General features: G+C 41.9%; 1 protein-coding gene and 1 long non-coding RNA gene across 6 annotated transcripts in view; one reads left to right on the top strand and one right to left on the bottom strand.

The window, feature by feature from the left end:
* The window catches only part of GRM1 (glutamate metabotropic receptor 1), a 195415-nt gene that overhangs the window by 154983 nt on the left and 16956 nt on the right, over positions 1-23476 (top strand). For all 5 annotated transcript variants that reach the window (XM_026100282.2, XM_064509191.1, XM_026100283.2 and 2 more), the window contains 2 exons: positions 1881-2007; positions 7957-8887. In XM_026100282.2, the coding sequence (XP_025956067.1) occupies positions 1881-2007; positions 7957-8887 (1058 nt within the window). The remainder of the gene's footprint in view (positions 1-1880; positions 2008-7956; positions 8888-23476) is intronic.
* On the bottom strand, positions 9673-16317 carry LOC135327887 (uncharacterized). Its single transcript, XR_010388430.1, has 3 exons — positions 16268-16317; positions 14862-15003; positions 9673-9951 (listed from the first exon to the last, which is right to left on the bottom strand). It is a non-coding gene; the product is annotated as an uncharacterized LOC135327887 (long non-coding RNA).

Genomic DNA, 23476 nt, shown 5'->3' with positions numbered 1-23476 from the left:
TTCAAGCTGAGGGAAATAATGGGTGTTACTTATTACTTCCTTTTCTTTAGGAAAGTCAAAACTATAGAAAGACTCCTAGATCAACATATTACTCTTACAATCCCATATACAGATCCATGTTTCCTGCAATTGCCATTTATAGTGACGCAGAATCTTACAGTGTCACAGGATTTGAATTCAATTTTGCCCGATGTGGAAAAGAACAAGAAGAAGACATTTGCTCAGCCATTGCCTACAACTTTCAGTAGCTGTGATCCACTCAGGGGCTGATTCTTAAAACAACGTGTCCCATGGTAATCCAGTACTTTGTTCCAGCAATAAAACCTGCAAGAAAAAGAAAAAAAAATGTCTGTTTGTGTCTAATGTTCACAACAGGAGGTATAGATACACAAATGAAATCACTCTCTGTTTATCAAACAGTAGCACTTGTAACAAGGAACAAGTAATTTGCCACCTGCCATGCCTGGGTGAGATAAAGACATGTTTTACCAGTATCAAAATGCTATAGGTGCAGTAAGTTTAAAAGGATAAGAGGCCAGTGAGGAAAATCACCTTCTTAGAACAGACTTGCATTTCTAATATCATTTTATTAGTACCTTTGCAGCTTTTTAATACTATAGGGCTCCTATAAGAAATAGATGATTGATGATTTGGCAAAGGCTTGGTGACATACTCAAACAATCTTGGAGGGGTAACAATATTAGTATTTACTGCCCTCCAAAATATCTTGTCCCTGTTGTTGAGATTGTGCAGTTTGTGTATGTGTGTATATGTAAACACCATGCATACAAAACGCCAGCTCCAGTTCTCAGTGAAGTCTATTGGACTCCCTCCACAGACTGCAGGAGGAAATGTTAAAAAAAAAAAGCCCACATAGCCAGCATTCAATAACACAAACAATTTCATATTTCACAACATAATTTGTATTTCACTTAGCTCTGCATGTAGATGGATGGGAAGATCCTGGAGAGGAGGCTGGATTTCTCCTTTCTAGCTAACAGAGCCGGAGTCCTTGTCAGAGCCTCATGAACTGAAGAAATCCCTAACCTTTCTTTCAGCCTCAGCATAATGAAACAAGCAGACAAGATGAGGAAACAATCTTTGCATTAGAGGACCATTACACATAGCGGTGTTCACAGCAGAGCAAAATATATCTTTCAGGGACATTTATCTCCATGAGAGCTGTTCCAGACCATGTTCTTGGTCACTGCATATTGGTTTTATTTTCTACTAGGTCCCATTACATCATTCTAGCAGTGTACTTTTTAATTTGTGTTTATTTTAATTTCTATTTACATTTGTGGAATGACACCCAACAAGACTTCAGTGTAAATGAAAATTTGAATGTATACGGGTGTGTGTATATTCACACATACACACACACACACATATATATAATGTATATATATACAGTGTGTGTGTGTGTGTGAGAGAGAGAGAGAGAATCATGAATCACTCTCTGTTCTAACCTTTGCCTTTGTTTACTGCCTTTTACTATGCAATAGATATCACATGTGGGCTGAGCTGCTCATCCTGGCCTTAACTATCTCTTGGATTTAATCTGTTCTGATGTTCAGTTGCAAATGTAATGCTCATTGTGCCTCCATATCGAAAGGGAAAATGGTGCCTTTTACCTCAGCAGGAAAAACAAACAAACAAACAAAACAGAATTTCCCCAAGAGACTATCCTTTAACTCCTAAACATAAATTTTAGTACAAAGAAGTAGAGAGAGAATCAGGATTCATGTTTTCTAGTTGTTAGAAATGTCCCACATGCAGATCTCCTGTGATATTTTTCACAGTGCAGGTGGTACTTATCTGCTGTGGGGGCTGTGTCATCTTTTAAAGGCTCATAGCTGAGGATATATTTTGCTTTACAGGTGATCAGGAAAGGAGAAGTGAGCTGCTGCTGGATTTGCACTGCTTGCAAGGAGAATGAATTTGTTCAGGATGAATTCACATGCAAAGCCTGTGAGCTTGGCTGGTGGCCGAACGCTGACCTGACAGGTAGGGACATCTCCCTCCAAATACACCGCCATTCACTAGGAAGCAGGGAGAACAGTGCGCGGTAGAGAGTAAGGTGGCAGTACGCAAAGATATTAAAAGGGACTATTTAAATACACATCCCAGTACAGTGTAGGGTGAGTGAAAACTACTGTACTGTCTGGCTCACTTTGAGAGCAGGAGGGAGAAGATCCAGGTGACAATAAAGGCAGGGAAATTCATATCAAGAAGAAACAACATATTCTGTCTGTTCTTCCCCTTTGGTTAACAAGAGCATTGATGGAGCTGTTAACACTACTGATGAACTTAGTAGTGTGTGCTACAATGTTGACAGTGATTACTATCGCAGGAGCTCAGTGCACCATTGAGAGATTGACTTGATACTCTCTTTGCACATTCTACTATGCAATAGATAATTGTAATACTTTATTTGGGATTTCTAGGCATCCAGTAACTGATTGCCAGACTTCCTTTTAGCATAGAGATCGTACCCACCACCAAGGGAAATAGCAAGAAAATCCCAAGAAAGACTGGTGGAAAGGAGGGACACAGATGGAATTTGTCTCTTCTGTGCATATGCTTTGCATGACTTGTATGTTGTGGCACCCTTCTCAGTTATTCTACACCAGTCAAGGACAAACCTAGTCCTTGTAAGCACCAAACAATGGGCTAACACCACTTTCCCCACCCCCGCTCTGGGCTTTGCAGTAATTGTTACCCCAAGAAAACAGATTTAATATGTTGAGAAGTGCCACCTTGACCTTGATGTTTGCTTTGCCTTGCTGCAAAAGACTACTGGCACCTCTGCCCTACACTCATCTGCACGTCTTGGCCGCCAGTATTCACAAGACACCATTCTTGTACAAAGAACAGTCTGATTACCTAGCTGAAGATCAACTGCACAGCTTGTCACATCTTTGTCCTTTAATATGACTGGCTGGCAACCAGATTTCCCTGCAGCACTGAACACATAGGCAAAGTACATGATCATTGGTTAGATGGATTCAAGAGATACTGTTAAGCTAGTCAGTGAAGTCACGGGAGGTTTGAGAGGGATTTCTTTGGGGAGGGGAAGCTGGATATTTCACCAACTTTTTCCAGCTCTAACTTAATTTTTATCAGTTGCAATAAACTGGGTAAGTTGGCACATTATCCACCTTGGTTTTCTATGGAAAATAAGCTATGGTCACGTCCCAGATATATGTGTGTCTGCCTGTATCCTATACCTCTGCCCCCAACACACTGTCTCTCCCTCTCTCTCTGATGAGCGATTGAACTTATTTCAACCACACTGGTCAGGAGACGATCGTTCAGTTCCTACAAGTTTCATGAAAATGAGTTGCAGGAAGAGGAGATCCTAAAAAATGCATTCTGTAAGGGCTCCAGTTTTGGAAAAAGATCTTTTATTACTAGACACCAGAAAATCTGCAGCACCGTTTATAAATGTCCTGACCATTGGAAAAGCTTAAATTCAACCCCGACCTCTTAAAACACCAAAGTCTACTAACTACAAAACAGATATCCATAGAGAATCAGGCTCTGTTAGTCTTGGAGGCTTGCAGAATTGTTTGTATCTCCTGTGCAGAGAAGATTGGGACTTCTTTTTAATCAATAAAGCAGAACAAGAACATAGTGAGAGATCAATGTGCACTTGAGCAAATATGGTTCAGTGCTACCAGCTGCCCAAAATAGCTCAAAAGGGAGCATGTCAAAATGACAGGCACTGCTGAAAGGAGTTGAGGAAAGCATCATTGCTGGAAAAAAATCTCAGGGGCATGTTGCAGTCTATTAACTTTTAATGAAATCAGTAAGTGACCTGCTGATTTGTGTTTCATCTCAGCAAGGAAACTGGGCTGCCGCTGTTCTAAAATCACAGTGACATCAGTCAAATGACAGCGCAGCCATCCGCTGATTTCCTAGAGAATGCCAAAATGGCAGTCTGCTCCTGCACAGCATCTTTGTCCTGTCTAATTGAGGAAAAAATTCTTTTTTAATCCCTGAGTCATTTACCTGAACTGCAAAAAGTGCAAAGTTGTGAAGAGAAGCTGAGGCCATCCTAACCTTTAGACAGGGGAAATTGATCTAGATAAATTCTGACTCTTGGTCTTTGCTGGAGTCATCACGTGTACCATTTAGTTTGAGAATCTTTTACCTTGCCAGCATTTCTCCCATGAAATGTGTTTTTATAGCTTCGTTTTGTATGTTGTATTTAAACCCTGCCAGTCACCATAGCATCTAGACACAGACGTTAACATCTCACATTCCAGATTGTTTTTCCCTTTGCCTTAAATCTTAAATGCTAAAAATGAATGTAGTTCTAGTCCCATTTTCCATCACAGATGGAGGGTCTAAAATCTTTAGTCCCTTTAAGAAATGCAGAGTGCATAATAATCACACTCCCTAAGACATGCTTCTCAAGATACTCATTCTCTATTTTGATATTGGTCTCTGTTGCTCTGCAGTCTTTTTCTGACATTTTAACCTTATTTTTAAATGTAAAGTATTTCTAGATTGCTTCCCTGGTATATGTGTTCAGTGAAGTACAAGTCAGCAGGCATAAAGGATTTCTCACCATAAATGATATAAACCATCCATTCCACCTGACCTGAGAAATAGTCATTAAAACCAGTATCTTCAGGCCTTGTGCCAAGAAGAAGAGATGTCTTTTATAGTATCAGAGGCTGTAGAAGAAGAATGAATGTCAAGCTAGTAAGCCCAATTCTCTTCGTCTTAAATAAGCAGTAAAACAAGGTAGGACAGGAAGTTTTACAGCGCTATTATGAAATGAATCATAAAGGTTTGGGGCCATCAGTTACCTGGGATGTGTTAATGACCTCAGAAAACATCCTGGAGTATCTTATTGGCTTTGCAGTATGAATATCATTAAAGAAATCGATTAGCCTTCTGCTCTGGGAAGTGGTTCATGGTAAAAGTGCAGAGAAAATACCAGATAAAAACTATCAAACAGCTTTTTACTAGCAACTTTTAACTGGGAAACTTTTTCTACTAATTCCCTGCTTTCTTTTTTTTTTTTTTTAACTTGTAAGTACATGATTTCCTGGGTATCCTCCCCCTACCTCAGCAAGCTTCCTCAGCACACTTTCCCCTAGCTGGGAAATGACCCACCTTCACAGGTGCTGACAACCGACAACCGTCTGCTCACAAAAGCAGTGCAGGCAGGTTTTTTTGCAATGTTTGTGGCATATGTAGCTTGCCTGTGCACAGGAATTGCACTGTTTTAACTAAACAAGTTTCTAAAACCTTACACAGAATAAACTTAGAGCAAATGATAAAGTTTTAACTACCATGCTGAATCAGGGCTAAGATTAATGGCTAAGATCAGGGCTCTGAACATATCATTTAACACGGAAGAATAAGAGTATGGCTTGATGTTGCTAAGCTTAAAGTATAAATTAAAATTTAACCCTTCCAGCATCCACAGAGTGGCTTCATGGTAAAGTAAAGAGTTTTGTGGGTATTAATCAAAGAGCAGCAGCTCCTGACCATCAATTGACTGTTAAATCAGAATGGGAACTGAATCCAGCTCAGTGTTGCTGTAGCCAACGGCCAGAGGATTCCAGTTCTGATAAAACGCTTTTTCTTCAGCTACATTTCACCATAAAAATACTGATTAGAAAGACTGCTCTCCTTCCCCTATCTGAGGCTTGAATAGACCACACTGATCAAAACAGATTTGCTTTTGTTTATAAAATAATACCTGCAGCTGCACACACAGAGCATCATTTCTATTGTTTTGGTGTTACACATGATAGACAGCATTACCTGTCGATTAGTCTGCTCAGTACCCTCAGAGAGAGACAGTACAGAATTATAAGGCATTCTTTCAGTTCATATGACATTGGCAGACTTCAAAAGTTCGGGCAGAAATTTTCCATGTCAGGACTCTGCCTCAGGCTGATTTTTGTTTTAATTTCAACAAAAACGTTTTTTCTGTTTCTCACAATGAGGTTACGGCTAAACTGTGTTTGCTCAGCCTTGATCCACACCTCTTGCTACTTCTCCTGTATTTGGAAGCAAGGACTTTACATTTTGGTAGACGTATCACTTGGTGATTTATTTTGTAAACCTATGGAAGATGCATCTAAACTGAGCAAAATTCTGGGCCTCAGAAGCTCTTGGCTCATACAGGTTGATCTCTGTAGATACACTCCATACTGAGGAGGAAGGACCTGAGTGTGACTTTTGCTCATCACAGTATCAGGGCCCTTGCTAAGATTTAGCAGCAAAACTAAACAAAAAATTTTTAAAAAGAGGGAAAAAATGCCTCTATTCCAAGCTCACTGACTACAAAGCCTTTTACCCTCTCTTCCCAGACATGTCCAACAACCCTGATAGGCAGAGAGAAAGAGCAGCCAGTCCAGCGTATGAACAGCAAGGCCAGCAGTGGTTGTAGTGAGGACAGCTGGGTGGAGAGATGACCGGGTCGAGGAAAAAGCCTGAACTGGAGGGGTCACAGAGATGAGGACGGTGAGGGATTGGGAGGGCAGATGCTTGAGAGGCAGGAGAAAGGCACATGCAGCTAAAAGGTGAGCTGGGTCCAAGAGAAACTGGAGGAGGACAGAGACCAGGGTAGAAGACGGATACTTAGCATGGGATACAAGGTAAGCAGGAGATCCAGCGCAGGGCTGCAGGCTCTGGGTAGAGAGGACTAACCACTGAGGGTGGCTATTATTGAGTGCGCCCTTCCTCGGCGCTGGACCAGAAGGGCACCGAATGTGGCCGGTGCCTCTGAGCCAGGCAGAGGCTGCCAAGCTCCCACTGCTGTCGCTCGCTCCACTGGTTCCCCAGCGTGAGTGTGAGCCATACCTGCAAAGGTCCCAGCTTTGCCAATGACCCATGGAGGCACTCTTCTGTCATTCATTCTGATTTTCTTTTAAATCTCAAAAAAATACCCAGGAACACGTTAAAAGTGCCTCGACGTTAAGTCAACAAGAGAAATTAGGAAATACCAGAATGAAGGTTCTGAGTAATTTGACTTCACAACCGTAACATCCAATTAACATAGAAGATTTTATTTGCTACATAATTTTATGCTGATATTATATCTCCAGCCTAGTGAGGAAAGCAGCTATAAATACTGCTTTAACCTGAGTTTGGGAGAGAGCTGTGCCAGTTAAGTAACATCTCTCACTGACACCTACATTTGCATGGCTTCACTAGCAATAGAGGGGTGCCTTTCCAGCTATTTTTTAAAAGCATGTGTATTTTGTGTGTTTGACTTTTCCACAAGATTTGGATCACATTATTTAGTGGAGATGGCAAAAGGAGTTTAAAAACAGGAGAAAAAACAGTGAGCCCTTGGCCCTTTCGTTTGATAAAGTGAAGATAAGATACTGTGAAGAAAATAAAAATGCAGAAATATAATGCGCCGATACAGTATCTATCCTGTAATTCCATTATGACTTTGGATTTTTGTTATATTTTTCTGTCAATAACAGATCTCTAATGAGTTTTTCTTATAAAATCACACTTAGAAAAATGCAGTGGGTCAAGTTACACTGACTTTGCTAAAGATTAACACGAGTTAGTCTGAACGGCCCATTCTGACTTGTAGCAGCTGCTAACAATCACCTCCCTGCTGAAATTAAGGGATGGGGCTGAGTTTATCTCGGTTCTGTTCCCACCTCTGCCTTTGATATGCTGGGTTTATCAGCAAGTCTCCCAGGCAAAAATTAGAAGAAAATTTGCAAACCTCGTTTCCCTTTATAGCATCATGAACAAATATTTGGGACACCCCAAATTAATGGCTGTTTCTGAAAATAATTAATTTAAACCTTTCCATGCTGCAGTTCACTCATTTGTAATATGATTTTAATAATCCGTGCCACAGAGGCATAAGCAAATGTTTGGATTATTTTGGGAGCCAGAAAAATTGTTCTTCCTCTGAGCAGATACCTTTCTAACACTCTGTTTCTTTTCTGTACACTGCAGGCTGTGAACCCATCCCTGTAAAGTATCTCCAGTGGAGCAATATAGAGTCTATTGTGGCTGTGGTCTTTTCCTGCCTGGGGATCCTGGTCACCATGTTTGTCACCCTTATCTTTGTGCTCTATAGGGACACCCCTGTTGTCAAATCCTCCAGCCGGGAGCTCTGCTACATAATCCTTGCTGGCATCTTTCTGGGTTACATCTGTCCTTTCACCCTTATAGCTAAACCCACCACCACATCCTGCTACCTCCAGCGCCTTCTGGTGGGCCTCTCCTCCGCCATGTGCTATTCTGCTCTCGTGACCAAAACCAACCGCATTGCACGCATCCTGGCAGGCAGTAAAAAGAAGATCTGTACTCGCAAGCCACGTTTCATGAGCGCGTGGGCCCAAGTGGTCATTGCCTCCATTTTGATCAGCGTGCAGCTGACACTGGTGGTCACGCTGATCATCCTGGAGCCCCCGATGCCCATCCTCTCCTACCCCAGTATTAAGGAAGTTTACCTTATTTGCAACACCAGCAACTTAGGCGTCGTGGCTCCCGTGGGCTACAATGGACTCCTCATCATGAGCTGCACGTACTATGCCTTCAAGACTCGCAACGTGCCTGCCAATTTCAATGAGGCCAAGTACATTGCCTTCACCATGTACACCACTTGTATCATCTGGCTGGCCTTCGTGCCTATTTATTTTGGGAGCAACTACAAGATCATCACCACCTGTTTTGCAGTGAGCCTGAGCGTGACAGTGGCCCTGGGGTGCATGTTCACACCCAAGATGTACATCATCATAGCCAAGCCTGAGAGGAATGTCCGCAGTGCCTTCACCACCTCAGACGTGGTGCGTATGCACGTCGGGGATGGCAAGGCACCTTGCAAGTCCAACACTTTCCTCAACATATTCCGGAGAAAGAAACCAGGGGCTGGAAATCCAAAGTAAGTGATTGACTGCAGGTACACATCTATCTGTATATGTCCCTCTCTCTGCCATCCTCTCTTGATCAACCATAGTTTGCTGAATAATAAGGTATGTAACATTTTTCCATCTCATGTAGCAGAAAAGGCGGAAAGGATCCTTTAGCTCTAAGCCTCAGATGGATGTTGACCTGTTGCCTCATATTTTCTCTCCTGCTTAAAGGCAGCCCTGTACACAGCTCCGTCTACCTCTGGGGCAGGTCAGGCAGTGGCAGAGTAACCAAGCTCCAGTTTCAGCTTCTCTCATCTCTTTGTGCATGTCACTGGGGCCTCACATCCCCATGTGCAGTTGCTCTGCATTAATGTCCAAACTGAGGTGCAAGTGTAGTCTTCTGAGGAAGGGACCAGAAATCTTTGTCTGAGTGGTTGTAAATCACATGTATCTGTCTAAGGCCCATGGGGGTCTGTGTGTGAAAGCAAGGGGCCGAACATGGCTTGTAAGGTAGCATTTTGTGACACTCTTCATAACTGTCCTTCGAAAGCACCCTTCATACTATCCCTGTGCTCTATTTAATATGCAGGATCATGAGCAAGACTTTTAGTCATCAGCAGTGTAAACTTGAGAAGTCCATGTTCCCAAACCAAGTATTGGTGTGAAAAGTTTCAGAAGTCAAGTGACTGAAGATGGACTTGTACCCACAACTATTGAGCCTTTTATTCTCCTTGATAATACTTAAAAACAATCAAGCTGCAGTAGAGGGGGAAAGGGAACTGTTACTTCAAACATCTCCCTGTGAGCAGCTATCTGAACATTTGCATTCTTTATTTTCTTACTGCTTTGTTAACCTGTAAAGAAGTACCACAGGGCTAGATATGAGTTTAGATTACTGTTGTCACAATTTTAAAAAATTATCAAAATGTTTGAAGGAAACAAGAACCAGTGAAGTCCACCTTTCTGAGCTTCTTGATACAATCAAAGTTCAGTTTATTTCCATCTCTCTGGCTGTATTGAAGGGTTTGTAGGTTCCTCCAAGTTCCCCGTGTTGGTTTCAGTTCAATTTGCACAAGAACCACTTTCATATATCCTGGAGATGGAAGGGAAAAGGATAAAGGTAAAACCATAGAAAACCCATGCTGTGATCAATTTTATCTTTGTGCTACTTTTTTATTTTGTTGCCAGACAAGGGCTCAGAAGAGAAGGAATGGAGGCATAGGTGATACAAGTAAATGGCTGAGTCTGCTGTGGCGGCAGCAACAAGACTCCCCCAGCTGCTGAGCTGGACAGCGAGCGAGCTGGTAGTGACAGCAGTTTGGGGAGCTCCTCTTGCAAGGGGGCAGGCTACCTGTCGTGGTGGATTGTCATAAACCTCTAGCCCATGAGCTTGGTTTCCATGCAAATAGGGAGATAAGGCTAGATCTGGCTTCCCCAGACTCTGTGAAAGTCAGGTGGGGTCTGACACATCTGTAAGAAAATGGTGTGCTGTCTCTGCTGCATAGTCCCTAGCTAACACTGTTGGTGCCTTTGAGATGATGTTTGGCAAAAAAAGGGCTATCGGGTATTTAACATCGTGAGCAAATTAGCAACTAATTCTTTGTTGTGCTCACCATTCTTCTACCCTCAGAAAAGAAACTGTGCTCTAAAAGATCCACGTATTGAACAGAAGTGCAGTATATTTTGAACACAATTCACATTATGAGATATTTCTTCTTGTTGAAAAGCCCAGCTTCCCCCCCCCCCCCGCATTGTTGCCTTGTAAGAACAACACTGCTTCAATGAACTTCTTAGCAATTTGTTTGTTATATAATTTTAGTAAGCATTTAATGCCTCCAGATCATTTACACAGCAAAAGCCCAACCTCTGACCGAATCCTCTCATGCAGTTACTGCTGTGTTCCTCATGTAAACCAGCAGGGACATGGCTGCAGGCTAGGCTTGCTTAGGAGCAAGGAGCAGAACGCAGCAAACCTCGCCATACGTGGACACGAAGGACTGCGGACAGTGCAGTGCACAAGCATATAGCTTTGGAAATAAAGTCACAAGACAGCACAGAAGGTCATTTCAGGGTTATGGAGGGTATTGTAATTCCTAGCAGGGTCTGTTGCAAAGCTGGTGAGGATGTTGCACCAACATAGATTAAGAACTGGGAGTCACTGAGCAATAAAAGAAGGAAAAAATAGAATTTTCTGGAGCCTTCAAAGCTCCTATCTAACTCAAATGTGTGTTCAGGTCTTTCCTGAAACATGACTTGAAAATATTAAAACTTGCTTAATGCCCAGAGGAAAGGCCGCCAGACTGGTTTTCAACCCTCTTCATTTCCTGTCAAAACCTGTTTTTTCCCCCCCAGATTTCCTTCAGTATTCAGATCCCAGAGAATCTTGTTCTGCTTCTTGCCTCCCTATGGCCACATTTTTTTGTCTGCAAGTAGCAAGAAAGTATTTCCCTCAAAAGATTCCTTTTCTAGTTATCTTCCAACAACTTTCTATTCCTTTTCTTGTTATCTTTTTTCTCGCCAGCTTGTTTTGCTTTTTCTGCTTTTAAATTTTCATCTCTCTTTCCCTGTCTGCATTGGACCTCTCTAACTGAGGTGCTAATTGAGTCAATTCCAATTCCTTTGCCTAAACAAAAAAGTGTCATCCATTTAATTTAAATTGGCATGCAGATATAGAGTTAAACAGACAGCCTTAAAAATGGAAACTAGTTTACATTTACAAGGGCAAGTCAAACTTATATAAGCCTTGTGAAAGCGCTCGCACACAGTGTTGTGCTGTTAGTTTAACCAGTAGAGCTTTGGGAGTAGAACAAGCCAGCCAGCTCTTCCCTTCTCCTTTCTAAACTAGAGCAGAAGAATTAACCAGGGAAGTCTGTTAACACAGCCTTCAGCTACATTCGGTGCTGGTACAGAGGCCAGAAAATCTTCCAGAAAAATGTCTGTCACAGCTGCATGAAGATTTCTGATGAAAATAAATTGTTTAGTAACATTGGTCTTCACTTTAATAATAAAGCAATGTTGCCTTTACTGAGCTGTTGCTCTCTGAAGTTACAATGTAAGATCATGAAGGTTTGAAATCCCTCTTACTTGGTTGAGTTAACCTGTGAGCAATTACTGACATAACGATTTTAAATAGAGGTGGCTGGGAACTTTCCAGTGGAATGTATTTTCCACCAGAAAATTCTGGCCTCTCAAAATCAGGAGGATGTTTCTGCCTTGTCCTGCCTTGGAGGGATGGAGGAGTTGGGAATGTGTGAGGGAACATTACACCAATAGCTGCTAGGACGATGGTTAGGGCATCCACTTAGGTTAAGGGCATCTACTTCACATCCCAGGTGAATGCCCTAAAACTGGCCTATGCCCTATTCCAAGACAAGTCTCCTTCTTTCTCTCTGTTCTTGACCAGCAATCTGTCCTGGAACAGAGAAAAAAAATTCCTGATGTAAACCCTAGAGAAATGCTCTGTATTATTTTGTGTGAGAACTTGAATCTGGGTCTAAGAGATCCCTCATGAGTGTCTTCAGTACTGAGCTATAGGCAGTCTCTCTGTCTTGTCAAATGAATATTTAAATATTTATAAAAAGTGGAACAGCTCCATCAGGAGAGATTGGGAGAGAGTGATATCTGCTGTTTTTATTGAAGCTCTGTAGGGCCATTTATTGGTAAAGATTGCTGTTTGGTGACATTATCAGATCCTAGCTGCTACAGGATGCTGGTATAGCAGGATTTTTTAGGAGGGCCTTTTTCCATCTTTTTCCAGACATGAGACTGCAAATTTCAGATATGGATCTTGCTGTGATCATTAGACTAGTTCTTGACCTTGAACGTTACTTTGATCTATAAAGGTCAATCAACTTGAAGAGGAAAGCTCCTGTAAAGTGCACGTAGGATAGCAAGGACAGATACAGCGGAGAGAGGGCTTGGGAGGGATGCAGGCCTGCCCAGTGTGGCTCACACTCAGTTGTGCATTCCCTCCATCCATACCATAATGCTTCCCGCCCTCTTCAGGGATGTATCTCCCCCATGAAGCAATGCTTCTTTCTGAGCTATGTGCAGAAGCATTCAGGAACTGACTTCTCCAGCCACTGCTTCAAACTGACCCTGTTCAGGTACAGGAGAATGGAGCGGGGTCCGCAGCCTGCAAGTCTGTTAAGTTGCTTTTGTTTGCACCCAATCTGCAGCCTGAGCCATGCAGCAAGCCTCACCTCTTCACTCACATTTTTTGTGGGCTGCAGTGGCATGAGAAGGATTAGTGCTTGCTGAGGAAGACTCAGTGGAGAGCAGTTCTTTATGACTGTTTGTGTAATTAGCTCCACTTATGGTAAAGAGTCCAGGGTCCGGACACCATTTTTAGTGCATTTTGAATCAGAATAAATAAGCAAGTTTTGTGGCAAAGTGTGGGTTGATGGGAAGGCCAACTCACAAGACTCACTCTGTGGCCAGGACCCCACATTAATGCTTGACCACCTGCATACCCCCTTCTAATTTCAAGGTATTTGCATTCAGTTATTCTTTCTCCAGCTGTTTGCACTCAGAAATGGGTAGTTATTTTTAAATATTTCCAAACATGGACTTTTCAACATGTTTTGACAGTTCATGCTGCTAGGCTGCTTTCCCAGGTGTCTACTCTAGGCAGTGAATCCCACAGACACCTGGGCTAAGGATTGCTCAAAATGGCTTTATTTTACTCCAAAAAAATGGCAGGGTAACCTGATATCCCCTGGTACATTCTCCATGGCTTCTTTTAAAGGAGCCTGTTCTTGCTCTTCATCCTTTCTCTCTCTGGATGCCAAAACAAATTCTTTAGCTGGGAATCAGGTTTCTCAGTTACCTCTAGCAACACGTCTGCTCCCTTACTAGGGCTTAAAAAACCCAGGTGTTCTTTGGTCTTGCTGGCTATAAAAGTCTCTCAAGGTATTCCTCAATTACTCTTTCTCTTTAAACTGACTTTCTGGGATTGCCATTTCATCATGAGGAAGCTGCACTGACATGCCATGTTTCTGTGGGGTTAATTTCACCTGACAACTGACAGTCCACAAAGGCCTTTGGGCTCTTCATCTCACTCCTTTCTTTCAAAGCCTCCCCCAGCCAAGCAGCGATCATCTTAGCATAACTGTGTCCAGAAGGCAGGACATTTTGTTTCAGTGTTTTCATGGTGGTGGGAGGAGGCAAATGCACAGCACAGCATGACAAAAGTTGCAGCTTCCAGAAGCAGAGAGCAAATGTTCAGCATGTTCAGTTGCAGTCATACAGGCACAAATCTTTTCGAGCCTCTTGCTCGAGTGCCTCATCACAAGAGAAGATGCTCAGGAGTATTGCCTCTTCTCATTTTCAAGTTACTACTCCATGCAGTCAATATGCTACCTTTAGGTAGGGGTTTAGTGCTGTAAAGGCAGAGGGGAGAGAAGTGTGAACACAAATTGAAAAAAAACATTTTTAATGCAGGTAAAACAATAGCTTTTGTCCATGGCCTCTTCAGGCTAAAGTGTATGAGATCAGACAAAAAAAAAAAAAAAAAAAAAATCTTAACCTGGTACAGCCACACTGGGAATATTTCACTCTGCCTGGCTGAAATGTATCAAAACATCTGAAACGAGGATATAGTGGAAAGTGTCAAGGAGGATTAATAATGACTGGTCACTGTTGTATCATCTGTTATACAAGAGAATATATTGTTAAACTCCAGTCCTGTGCTTTAGAATATGAGCCCAATCTGAGGAATCCACAATGTATTTAAGTATTTTCTCTTGTCCTAAATTGTGTCACCCAGCCTGCAGCATATGAGAGTTATCTTTAACTATTTGTTGTACAGAGTACTGCTTGGTGTAGTTTTATTTTCTTACAGCATTGTCAAACCAGTATAGAGACAAATCACTGCATCTAATAAGAAATAGTAGGCTGGCTTGCTTTGTAATTTAGAAAATTGATGCATTGGGTAAACTTCTCATGCACGGTAGTAGTACTGCATGCACAATAAGGCAGCCCTTTATTTCAACAATTACATACCTTGAAAAGCACTAAATTCCACGGTACTTTCAAGAAGCCCTTTAAATATGTTAGGTCTGCACAGTCATCTTGCTAAGGCTTACCAGAAGAGTACGGTGTATTACGGGACAGAGTTTTGAAACACCACAGAGGTTGTAAGGTCCTGCAAACGGGAAGTAATACGAAGGTTTAAGTAAAAAAAAAGAAAGAAAGGAAGAAAAAGAAAGAAAGAGACAAAAGATTTCCACAGTACAGCTGGAGATGGGTCTGCTTTGATTTAAATTAACTAGTGCCACAGTTTTAAGCGGGAAGGTAGGTTGCACACCTGCCTGATCTGGCTCCTTCCCCTGCCCCTGCCCCTGCCCGCTGCAGCCCTCCCCGGCATTTCGCTACAAGTTTGTATGCAGGTTAGGCCTTCACCGTTTTCTGAGACTGCAGTATATTTTTGAGAAAGCATCTTGTACGCTCACAAGGGTAATTGAAGGTTTTAATGCCAAACATCTTTCTCTCAGCAGTTGGTACATTTGCTGGCTTTGCTGGGCTATTGCTGGGCTTAAACCATTAATGATTTTGTGGACACATAGCGCTGTGGCAGGTAACAGCTCTTACTCAGTTCCTTTGTGTATGTGATGTGAATTTCAAAAAAGAAAATTCAACAAACTCAGTCAAGCTGTTCAGTCCTTGTCAGTATATTGATTTAAGTGAATATTTAAAACTCCCAGAAGATAGCTACATATTTCCAAAGGGACTCTTAAAACTGAAGTGAAAAATGTGGAAAGAAACACAGAAAAAGGGAGTGTGAATCTTCGTAATCCAAGAGCAATCTCCTCTAGCTCTGCTAAAGCTTTGTTCATTAAATCTGAGCTATGTAATTATATCTAATATTGTCCTCTCTAGCCTTTACTTTGAATCTGTTTTAATAAATTTAATGTAGTTCTGTCCCATGCATCCATAGGTGATAAATACTTCTGAAATGTTTCTTATGTTATTTCCACACTTACATTTTTCCTAGTGATTTAAATACATACTAAAAGTCATATTTATTTAAAAACCAGGCATGGTAAATATCTGAAACCACTGTGCAAACCATATGTGAGATAAAGTGAAATAAGCATTGACAAAACTAGTTCTTATATAGCAAATTATATACCAAATTGTGTGTCTGCGCATATATGTGCAATATATGTGCAGTATATATGTAATATAAGAAATCTGGAGATAGAGAATTTACTTTTTCTTTCTAACGGGAAATAAGAGACAGGGCTGTCTAAGTCACCATAAGCTTTCCTTAGAAATCATCTTGGCTAAAAGGAGTCGCAGCACATGCACAACCAATTACATGTCACTCCCAAGACAAGCTGAGAAGAAGGAAAGCAGGGTCAGACATCCAATGTCACTGGGACTACTACCATAAAGTACAAGCTTACATGCAGCACAAGAGGCCTGCGCATTCAGGTTATTCCTCTGGGTTTCCATCTGTGACCAAACAGTGGCTGACCAAGACTATATTAAAGAGAAAGAAATTAGAAAAGTGGTGAGGTTCTGTAGTAGAATCCGAGTAAGAGCAGTGGGGACAAAATCATCTCAAACACAATCCAAATGATTTTGAGTTAGTTTATAGGGCACAGTACCTATACCCCAGGCTCCCATTTGGACTTCTTCACGACCGGACAGAACCATTTTTTATTTGGCTGGTGCCTTCAGGTGAAAGAGCTGTTGTGTAAGATATATAATTTCCTCCCTTTCTCAGAAGCTCCCAGTCCCTGGAAGCTTTACCACTTTCTTTTCAGGGGTCTTCACAACTCTGTTCTCCCAGGGCATTTTCACAGAAAATAAAACCAAAGAATGGTCTCTTAACCGGAGCCTGCTTCTTACCAAAGGAGTCGTGGAGTTAACTTCCTAGTTCCTTCTCTCATTTTGCTATTCTCAAGATACTGAATCACATTTTCTCTTACTTACAGGTATTGATGTAGCATTAGAGAGCTTTGCATAATGAATCTCAATGTTAAACACAATGATGCATAGATAGACAAGCATATCAGAGGGGAGCTTTACAATCGTGTATCGCTTCTTCTGTTTCCTGACTTAAGGAAGCAAACGCAGTACTGCTGAAAGCCTGAGGAAGGTTAGCATCTTTTCTGGCATAAAACACAGGAGTAAGAATACCAGTTGTAATTTAATTTCTTGCTTGACTGGATCACTTATTACATTTCCTTGTATTTCTGTATTTGTATTTATTACTTACTGCATTTTTATTCTGAAATGCAGTCATAACAATCCAGTCAGGGTGCTGTAACATAAACCAACTCAACAGTGAGTGATGCAAACAATTGCCTTCACATGTAGGTATAAGCAGATGATGTTTATCTGCCTAGCGCCATAACCTCATGTTGTTTTGGTTAGAAGTCTCTCTGTGATAAAAATAAGCAAGGAATCTTCTGTTAAGAGTAGCAGGTAAATAAAAAGGTGTTCAAGGTTGCCTCCTGATGAGTATCTAAATGCCTGGATATTTCCCTATTTTACACGTAGAAATCGAACTCCAACTCTCATAAGCACATACTTAAACAAACCATGTAATTTGGGGTAGAGGGGGCTGAAATATCATTTTAAAAAGCATAACAGACATTTCTTTATTTAATTCAGTGTTTAAAATGGAAACAGAATAAAGAACTAAAATGCAAAGTCTCCTAGCGGCTACTTTAAGATTTTGAAGCCAAGACTGCATTTACCTCCTTCCTGTCCTCAAAGGTGTGATGTTTCAGCCCTATGCTTCATTTATTCACCTCCTCTCAGCAGAAGTAGGTAGAGCTGTGACATTTCATGAATACATGATAATTCATGTACAAATACTTGCTAGAATAAACACACAGGATATTCTGCAAGTGTTTATTCTATGGGGATCTCTGAGCCACACTGTGACTTCATACATCTTTGAGCTAATTTAGAGATAAACTTAAAACCAGGTACTGAGGGATATCATTTGGATCTGTAATATTCTCTAGATGAGGATGAGGCTATAAAACAATACAAGGACTATTCACATATATATATAGGTTAGCCAGGGTTGGTTTTTTTTCTAAAATTAAGATGCAGTTTTAAAAATATTCTTAATTCATCCCAGCAATTCAGTGCAGAGTTACTAGTGTGAACTGCAGGACTACTGCTTATTTATTTAATCCTTTTTCATGCTCAGGGAGATAGGAGCACATAAGTGCCCAAGAGCAGGGCAGCACGCTGACTTCAGCTCTTGCTGCTGTGAAAAGGCTTATTCTGGCTCACCCATGGAGCCCATACCTGCCTGCGATGAGCAATCCCCTTTGCTCAGGGATGCCCCACATAACAAAATCTTGCAAGCAAAACTGCAGATGCTGCAGACACACAGTGACAGGGAGCCTGGCTTTTGGCAAGCCTTTGTAATTCATAGGCAAGTTGCACCCCTAGTGAGAGAGGTGGTCAGTCTCTGTTAATGGACTGTAGAGTTCCCTGGTCAGACATGTATGGTTTTCCATACTGTAGGACATTAATCTTCTGAGCAGGATTTTATCCTGATTACACAGTCTTAGTCTCAGTCCTGCATTGCTCATGTCTCGCTCACAAAATATCTTTAAGCCCTCGGTGGATGACGTTAGCACATATGTTTTGTTTGCTCTGCAAGGAGGCCCACACATTGGTTTGTCAGTTGATTGGTAATGTTTCAAAGCAAATTTGTGAAGATGATTATTAGTTTAAGTTGGTGATGTTCTCCAAGGCTCTTTCCTATCCTAGGAAAATTTTGAAACAATTTCTTACCAGTGGCAGCACAGGTCAGCTCCCCTCACTATCTGTGCTCCCAGACCAGGGAATATTTTTGAAAATGGGAGTCTTACTAAACTTTGGAAACAAAAGCCAAGCAGTCTTAGCTTACATATGTCCCAATAACATAAACCGCTGCTGATTGCACCAGCCTTTGTGAGACTGCAGCTGCACATACTTGTGCCTTCTTACTATCATCAGCCAATTTCCAATTATTACAGAGACAGGACACAGCACACTACCCTAGCACCATCAGAAGCTCATTTTTATTAAAATACTCAAAAATTCAGACACATTTATTTACAAGAACCTGCTCTACCCTCTCCAACATTTAATGTCACCCTAGTGTTTGCATTAAACTCTCCCAGGACACAGAAGAAGACGCAGAAGTTAGTGCTGGGTATGATGTGTGGCAAAGCAGAAGACAACTTCTGGCGCACTGCTCAGTCCAAAATCTGGATGCAGTCTTTGCCAAGTGCCTGTCTTACTGATGTTTGCAATGGATCAACTTTCTTTGTTCTCTATGTTTTTGTCTATGGTGATCTAAGAGTAAGTAGAGGACAAAGTGAGGAGTTCTAAAATCTCCATCATCACTTCTTGCTTGCCTTTGGTACTTTTCTAACTAATATTGGTTGATATTTTTTAATCTGTCTTCTGATAAAGCATTCAATCTTTCCCAATTGGACTGAGTACTATTCACACCTAGAGCAGAGCTCTGACCATGTTGTCCTGTGTTGTCCTGGTTAGTAGCTCTGTGCCCAAAGGACCCTGCATGGGTGGTATCAACACTACCAGATCTTTCTTAGGGGCTTCCAGAATTCTTAAAGATTATGACAAATTTAACATCCACGTAGAAGAGATCCACTGTCAAAGAACCACTAATAGTTATGGCCAACAAAAACAGGTTATTTTCTCTGCTTTGTCAAAGGACTCTAAGGAAGCACTTTAAGTGGGGGCTGAAGAGGAAAGCAAAGTATATTGGATCAACAGAACATCTGTCTCTACTTTAAAGTTCTTAAAGAATACTAAACTTTGAAATACAAGTTAGCTAATTTTTCAAAGCATATGTGTGCTCTGGCATTCAGCTTCCCACACTTGACAAGCACAGGTTAAAAGGCATTATCACTACAAGCAGCAAACAACATGCAGGCTAGAAGTAATCACACAATTTGTTGCTTTAAAGCCCACCTGAAAACTAAAAACTCCAGGTTTCTTATTACTGCAGTATAAACAACTTACCATTTCTAGCCCACTGCTTCAGTACTCTCTTCCAAAGCTGTTGCTCCTTCTCTACTTTTTTTTTTTTTAGCATGTAGGAGCTGGCTCTCTTCCACCCTATAAAACTAACTTTACAGAGAAAAAAAGTGAATCATTGTCTGCTTGCTTGTCCTTGAACTAGATCTCCTCAAGGTCAGGCAAACACTAATGCCAGCACCAGAGAAGCTGCCTCTGCTCCCCTGGTTTTGAGGACAGGGCTGAGAATTGTCCCTTCCAGCAGAAACCCGCTAGATTAGCTCAGCTGTGTTGCAACACCATAAGCCAGAAATGTCAAAGCTGATCTTAAACTCTAACAAAACAAGCACACCTGGATATGATTCTAGCAGCTCTTCACTAGTAGAAAGTTTGTTGTTTTTTGGGGTTTTTTTTTGCCATTTTACTCTAATCAGTCCTATGTATCCCCAGAGACTCACAAGCCCATCCACCAGTCACCTTCTAGCTAGTACAACTGCCTTCTCTTTACCTAGCACTGTGTTTGCAAACTATTAATCTTTCATAATCCTTAGTGCGTTAAAGTTAGGAACTTCAGACATCCTTTGTTTTCTTACTTGAAGCTCTTGTTAGTCTTTCCCTCTCTATCCATAGAAAATATTTTTTTCTTTACATTCTCTTCTGACTCTTTCTTTCCATGGCACAAGCTAGATCATCTCAGATGGTTCAGTTCAGCCTGTTTTGGCTGGCTTATATTCCCAGATCAAGGAGTGTTTGGAAACTGGAACTTACTGAACTTATTACTTTCCATATTGCCCATTTTTCTGCATCCCCAGACCCCCAAACCAATCAACCAACCAGAAGCCCAGCAGCAAAATACCCAACTGATAAACACACAAACAAAAAAGCAAATCCCAGGGTCTGAGCAAACCCCCACAGAGGGTTTTTTATCTCCTTAGAGCAGACACAGGACTGAGAAGGGGCTATGTTTGAGAGCATAGCCACAGCAGCACGGAGGACTGCAAAAAACACTCAGTGAGCAGATTATGTGTGCGGGTGGTGTTAACCATGCTGAGCTGCATGCTGTGACGGACAGGCCATCCCCAGAGCCTGAGCTGCCACCAGCTCACAGGCCCCCAGATGTCAGGTCAACCAGCAGGGGTGCGGGGCAATCCAGCAGTTGTGTGCGTGGGCACAGGGTGGGCTCACATGTGCGTGCTGTGTGAGCCCTAGGATTTCCGTACCCCACAGTCAGTCAGCGGTTTTTCCTCCTTTACTTTCTCATGTTCTCTGCAACCCAAGTTATATGCATTTTTTATATTTCTTAATTGTTAGGTTTTTCCAGGTTATCTCAGCTACCTCTTCCCCACTATCCTGGATAGCCAAGAGATTCCCCTGCAGCTACTTTGGAGCTATCATAGCCCATAAGTCCCCAAATGCTTTAAGCTGCTGTAAGCCAGAAATGACATCCAAAGCTTTCCTTCCCCACTCTGTGCGGGGAAAAGTGGCTGGGTGGCCATGCACGCACAGGAGCAGGGAACTGATCCTGGTTAAAAGCAACTTTTTTTTTTTTTTTTTTTTTTTCCCCGGCTTATGTTTGACCCAGATTAGTTGCCCCTGTCATTCCCTGACAGTTCACTGAGCAGTTGCATACGCATTTGTGCAGGCACCAAGGGGCTGCACAGAAGCGGGCAGGAGCAGCCACGGGGAAGCAGGGGCGCGTCCTTTGGCTCACAGCTGGCTAGCACTGGCCTCAGGTAGTGGGAAGAGCAGCCTTAGCTGTGTCTCTGCAGGGCTGCTCGGTGGGCGCAACTTTCTGGGTATCCTGCTAGGACTATAGCCTCCTCGCTGAGTGTGACCCTTCTGTCCTCCTCAGTAGATACCTGTGCTTACAGAGGGTGCACTGCAAAGTCCCTCCTGCCCCTCACTCTTCCCCAAGTGATAACTACCTGCATGCCTCCCCCTATGCAGCAAGGGCAAATGATCCGATAACCTCCCTCCCACTCACAGCGCTCTTTGCTGTTAATGATTTTTTTCTCTCAAAAAATTGCCACTGACTAACTGATTAGCAGAATAAAGTTAAAACTCTGAGCAGTTATTCCAGCCTTCACTTAGCTTGGAACTAAGGGCTGGTGTTTTAAAATGAATTTTTGCACTGAAAGCTTGTCTATATTCCCAGCTTCATCAGTCAGTTTAATGAAATATAATGCAGAGATCTTTTATCAGATCCTAGCTCTGTATGAAAGGTATTGAAATTCAGTTCCAAATCCTACAGGAGGAGGGCATGGGCTTGCTTCTTTTTATATTTATATCTTTTGATCTGGCCATGACAACCATACATAAAACCTGAACTTTCAAGGGCATAAACATCAGAAAATGAACACGCTTCTGCTTGGGAAGATGCTAGATTTAAAGAGGATTTGGGGTGGGTATTTAGTTGAGCACATTACCAATCTGATTCTGTGAGATGCAAAGAATGCTCATCTCCCCAGCCCCTTGTAGACTGCTAGAGGGTCAAAGAAATGAAAAGTGGGCCAGAAAGTTTGTATTGTTGCTAACTTGTCTTATGGGAGTGGAGAGGGCAGTTGGTCTGAATGGTGGTGTGGGAAGTAACTGCTGTAGGGTTGATGGTAGTATGCCACAAAGGGTAAGGTGGCACAAAGCTTCTCCCTTCCCATGTTAAATCTAAGAGTTATACAAAAGTTATTAAATACTAGGGAGTGACTCAGGGCTGTCATGCCACTGTAAGTATCAGCATGATGTTATCATCGCTTTTCTTGAATTCCCCTCCCACTTTGCTATCTTCCTGATGTTATTGATGCTCAGTGGTTTCAAATTCAATTGCACAAAATCTGGGGGTATGCTTTTCTATATGTTTTTGACTATCGGGAGTATGGAAGTCCTTCTCAGAGTTTGGACAACACCTAGTGAGGAGGTTCTCTGACTGTGGGTTCAGATCATAGGTAACGCAACGTCCTGCACTCCAGTTATTTTGGATGCCAGACAGGTTCATTCAATTTGTGTCTGTTTGGGGAGTCTGGATGAGCAGAGAGAATAATTTGAGAGCAGTAGGCGAATGTCTCTAGTTTCATAGCTGTTCAGACATAAAACATTACGGATAGCAATTTACACTTTCCTACAGTCCTGACACAGCTGTTTGCCTCATGGGATGATTCATTTACACTGAAGAAAAAAAATAGTGGCAAGAGTGACTCTTCCCTCAGACCCTTTATATTCTTTGCTGCAGATTTCATCAGGCCTGTTACCTAGTCTGAATTCTGACCAACTGGCTAGGAACATTTTTCTGCCTCAAAGAACATAAAGTTAAGCAATTAATCCACATCCTTCGGGGACCCTCTGCACTGCCACACTGGTTCCTCTGACAGACTCTGTGTTACTGCACCCAGGGTTCATTAAAAGGCTGTTCAGATACCTTCATTATGGTATGCCAAGTCCTTATTCAAATGCACAGAAAGTCCACTTGTCTGGGCTCAGGACACAAATAAGTGTCATTGACTCAGCAGGAATTATCCATTTTTTTGAGAAGACTGCTCCAAGAATTGCCCTTTAATGATAGTATTGTAAAGATGGGCAGACTATCTAATTTTCTGGTAACCAGAAAAATGTATGTGAAG

This window comes from Dromaius novaehollandiae, chromosome 3 (assembly GCF_036370855.1).
Source record: "Dromaius novaehollandiae isolate bDroNov1 chromosome 3, bDroNov1.hap1, whole genome shotgun sequence".
In the NCBI taxonomy this organism is placed as follows: Eukaryota; Metazoa; Chordata; class Aves; order Casuariiformes; family Dromaiidae; genus Dromaius; species Dromaius novaehollandiae.
The sequence above is the reverse complement of the archived record's forward strand: the minus strand, read 5'-3'. Positions and strand labels throughout refer to the sequence as shown.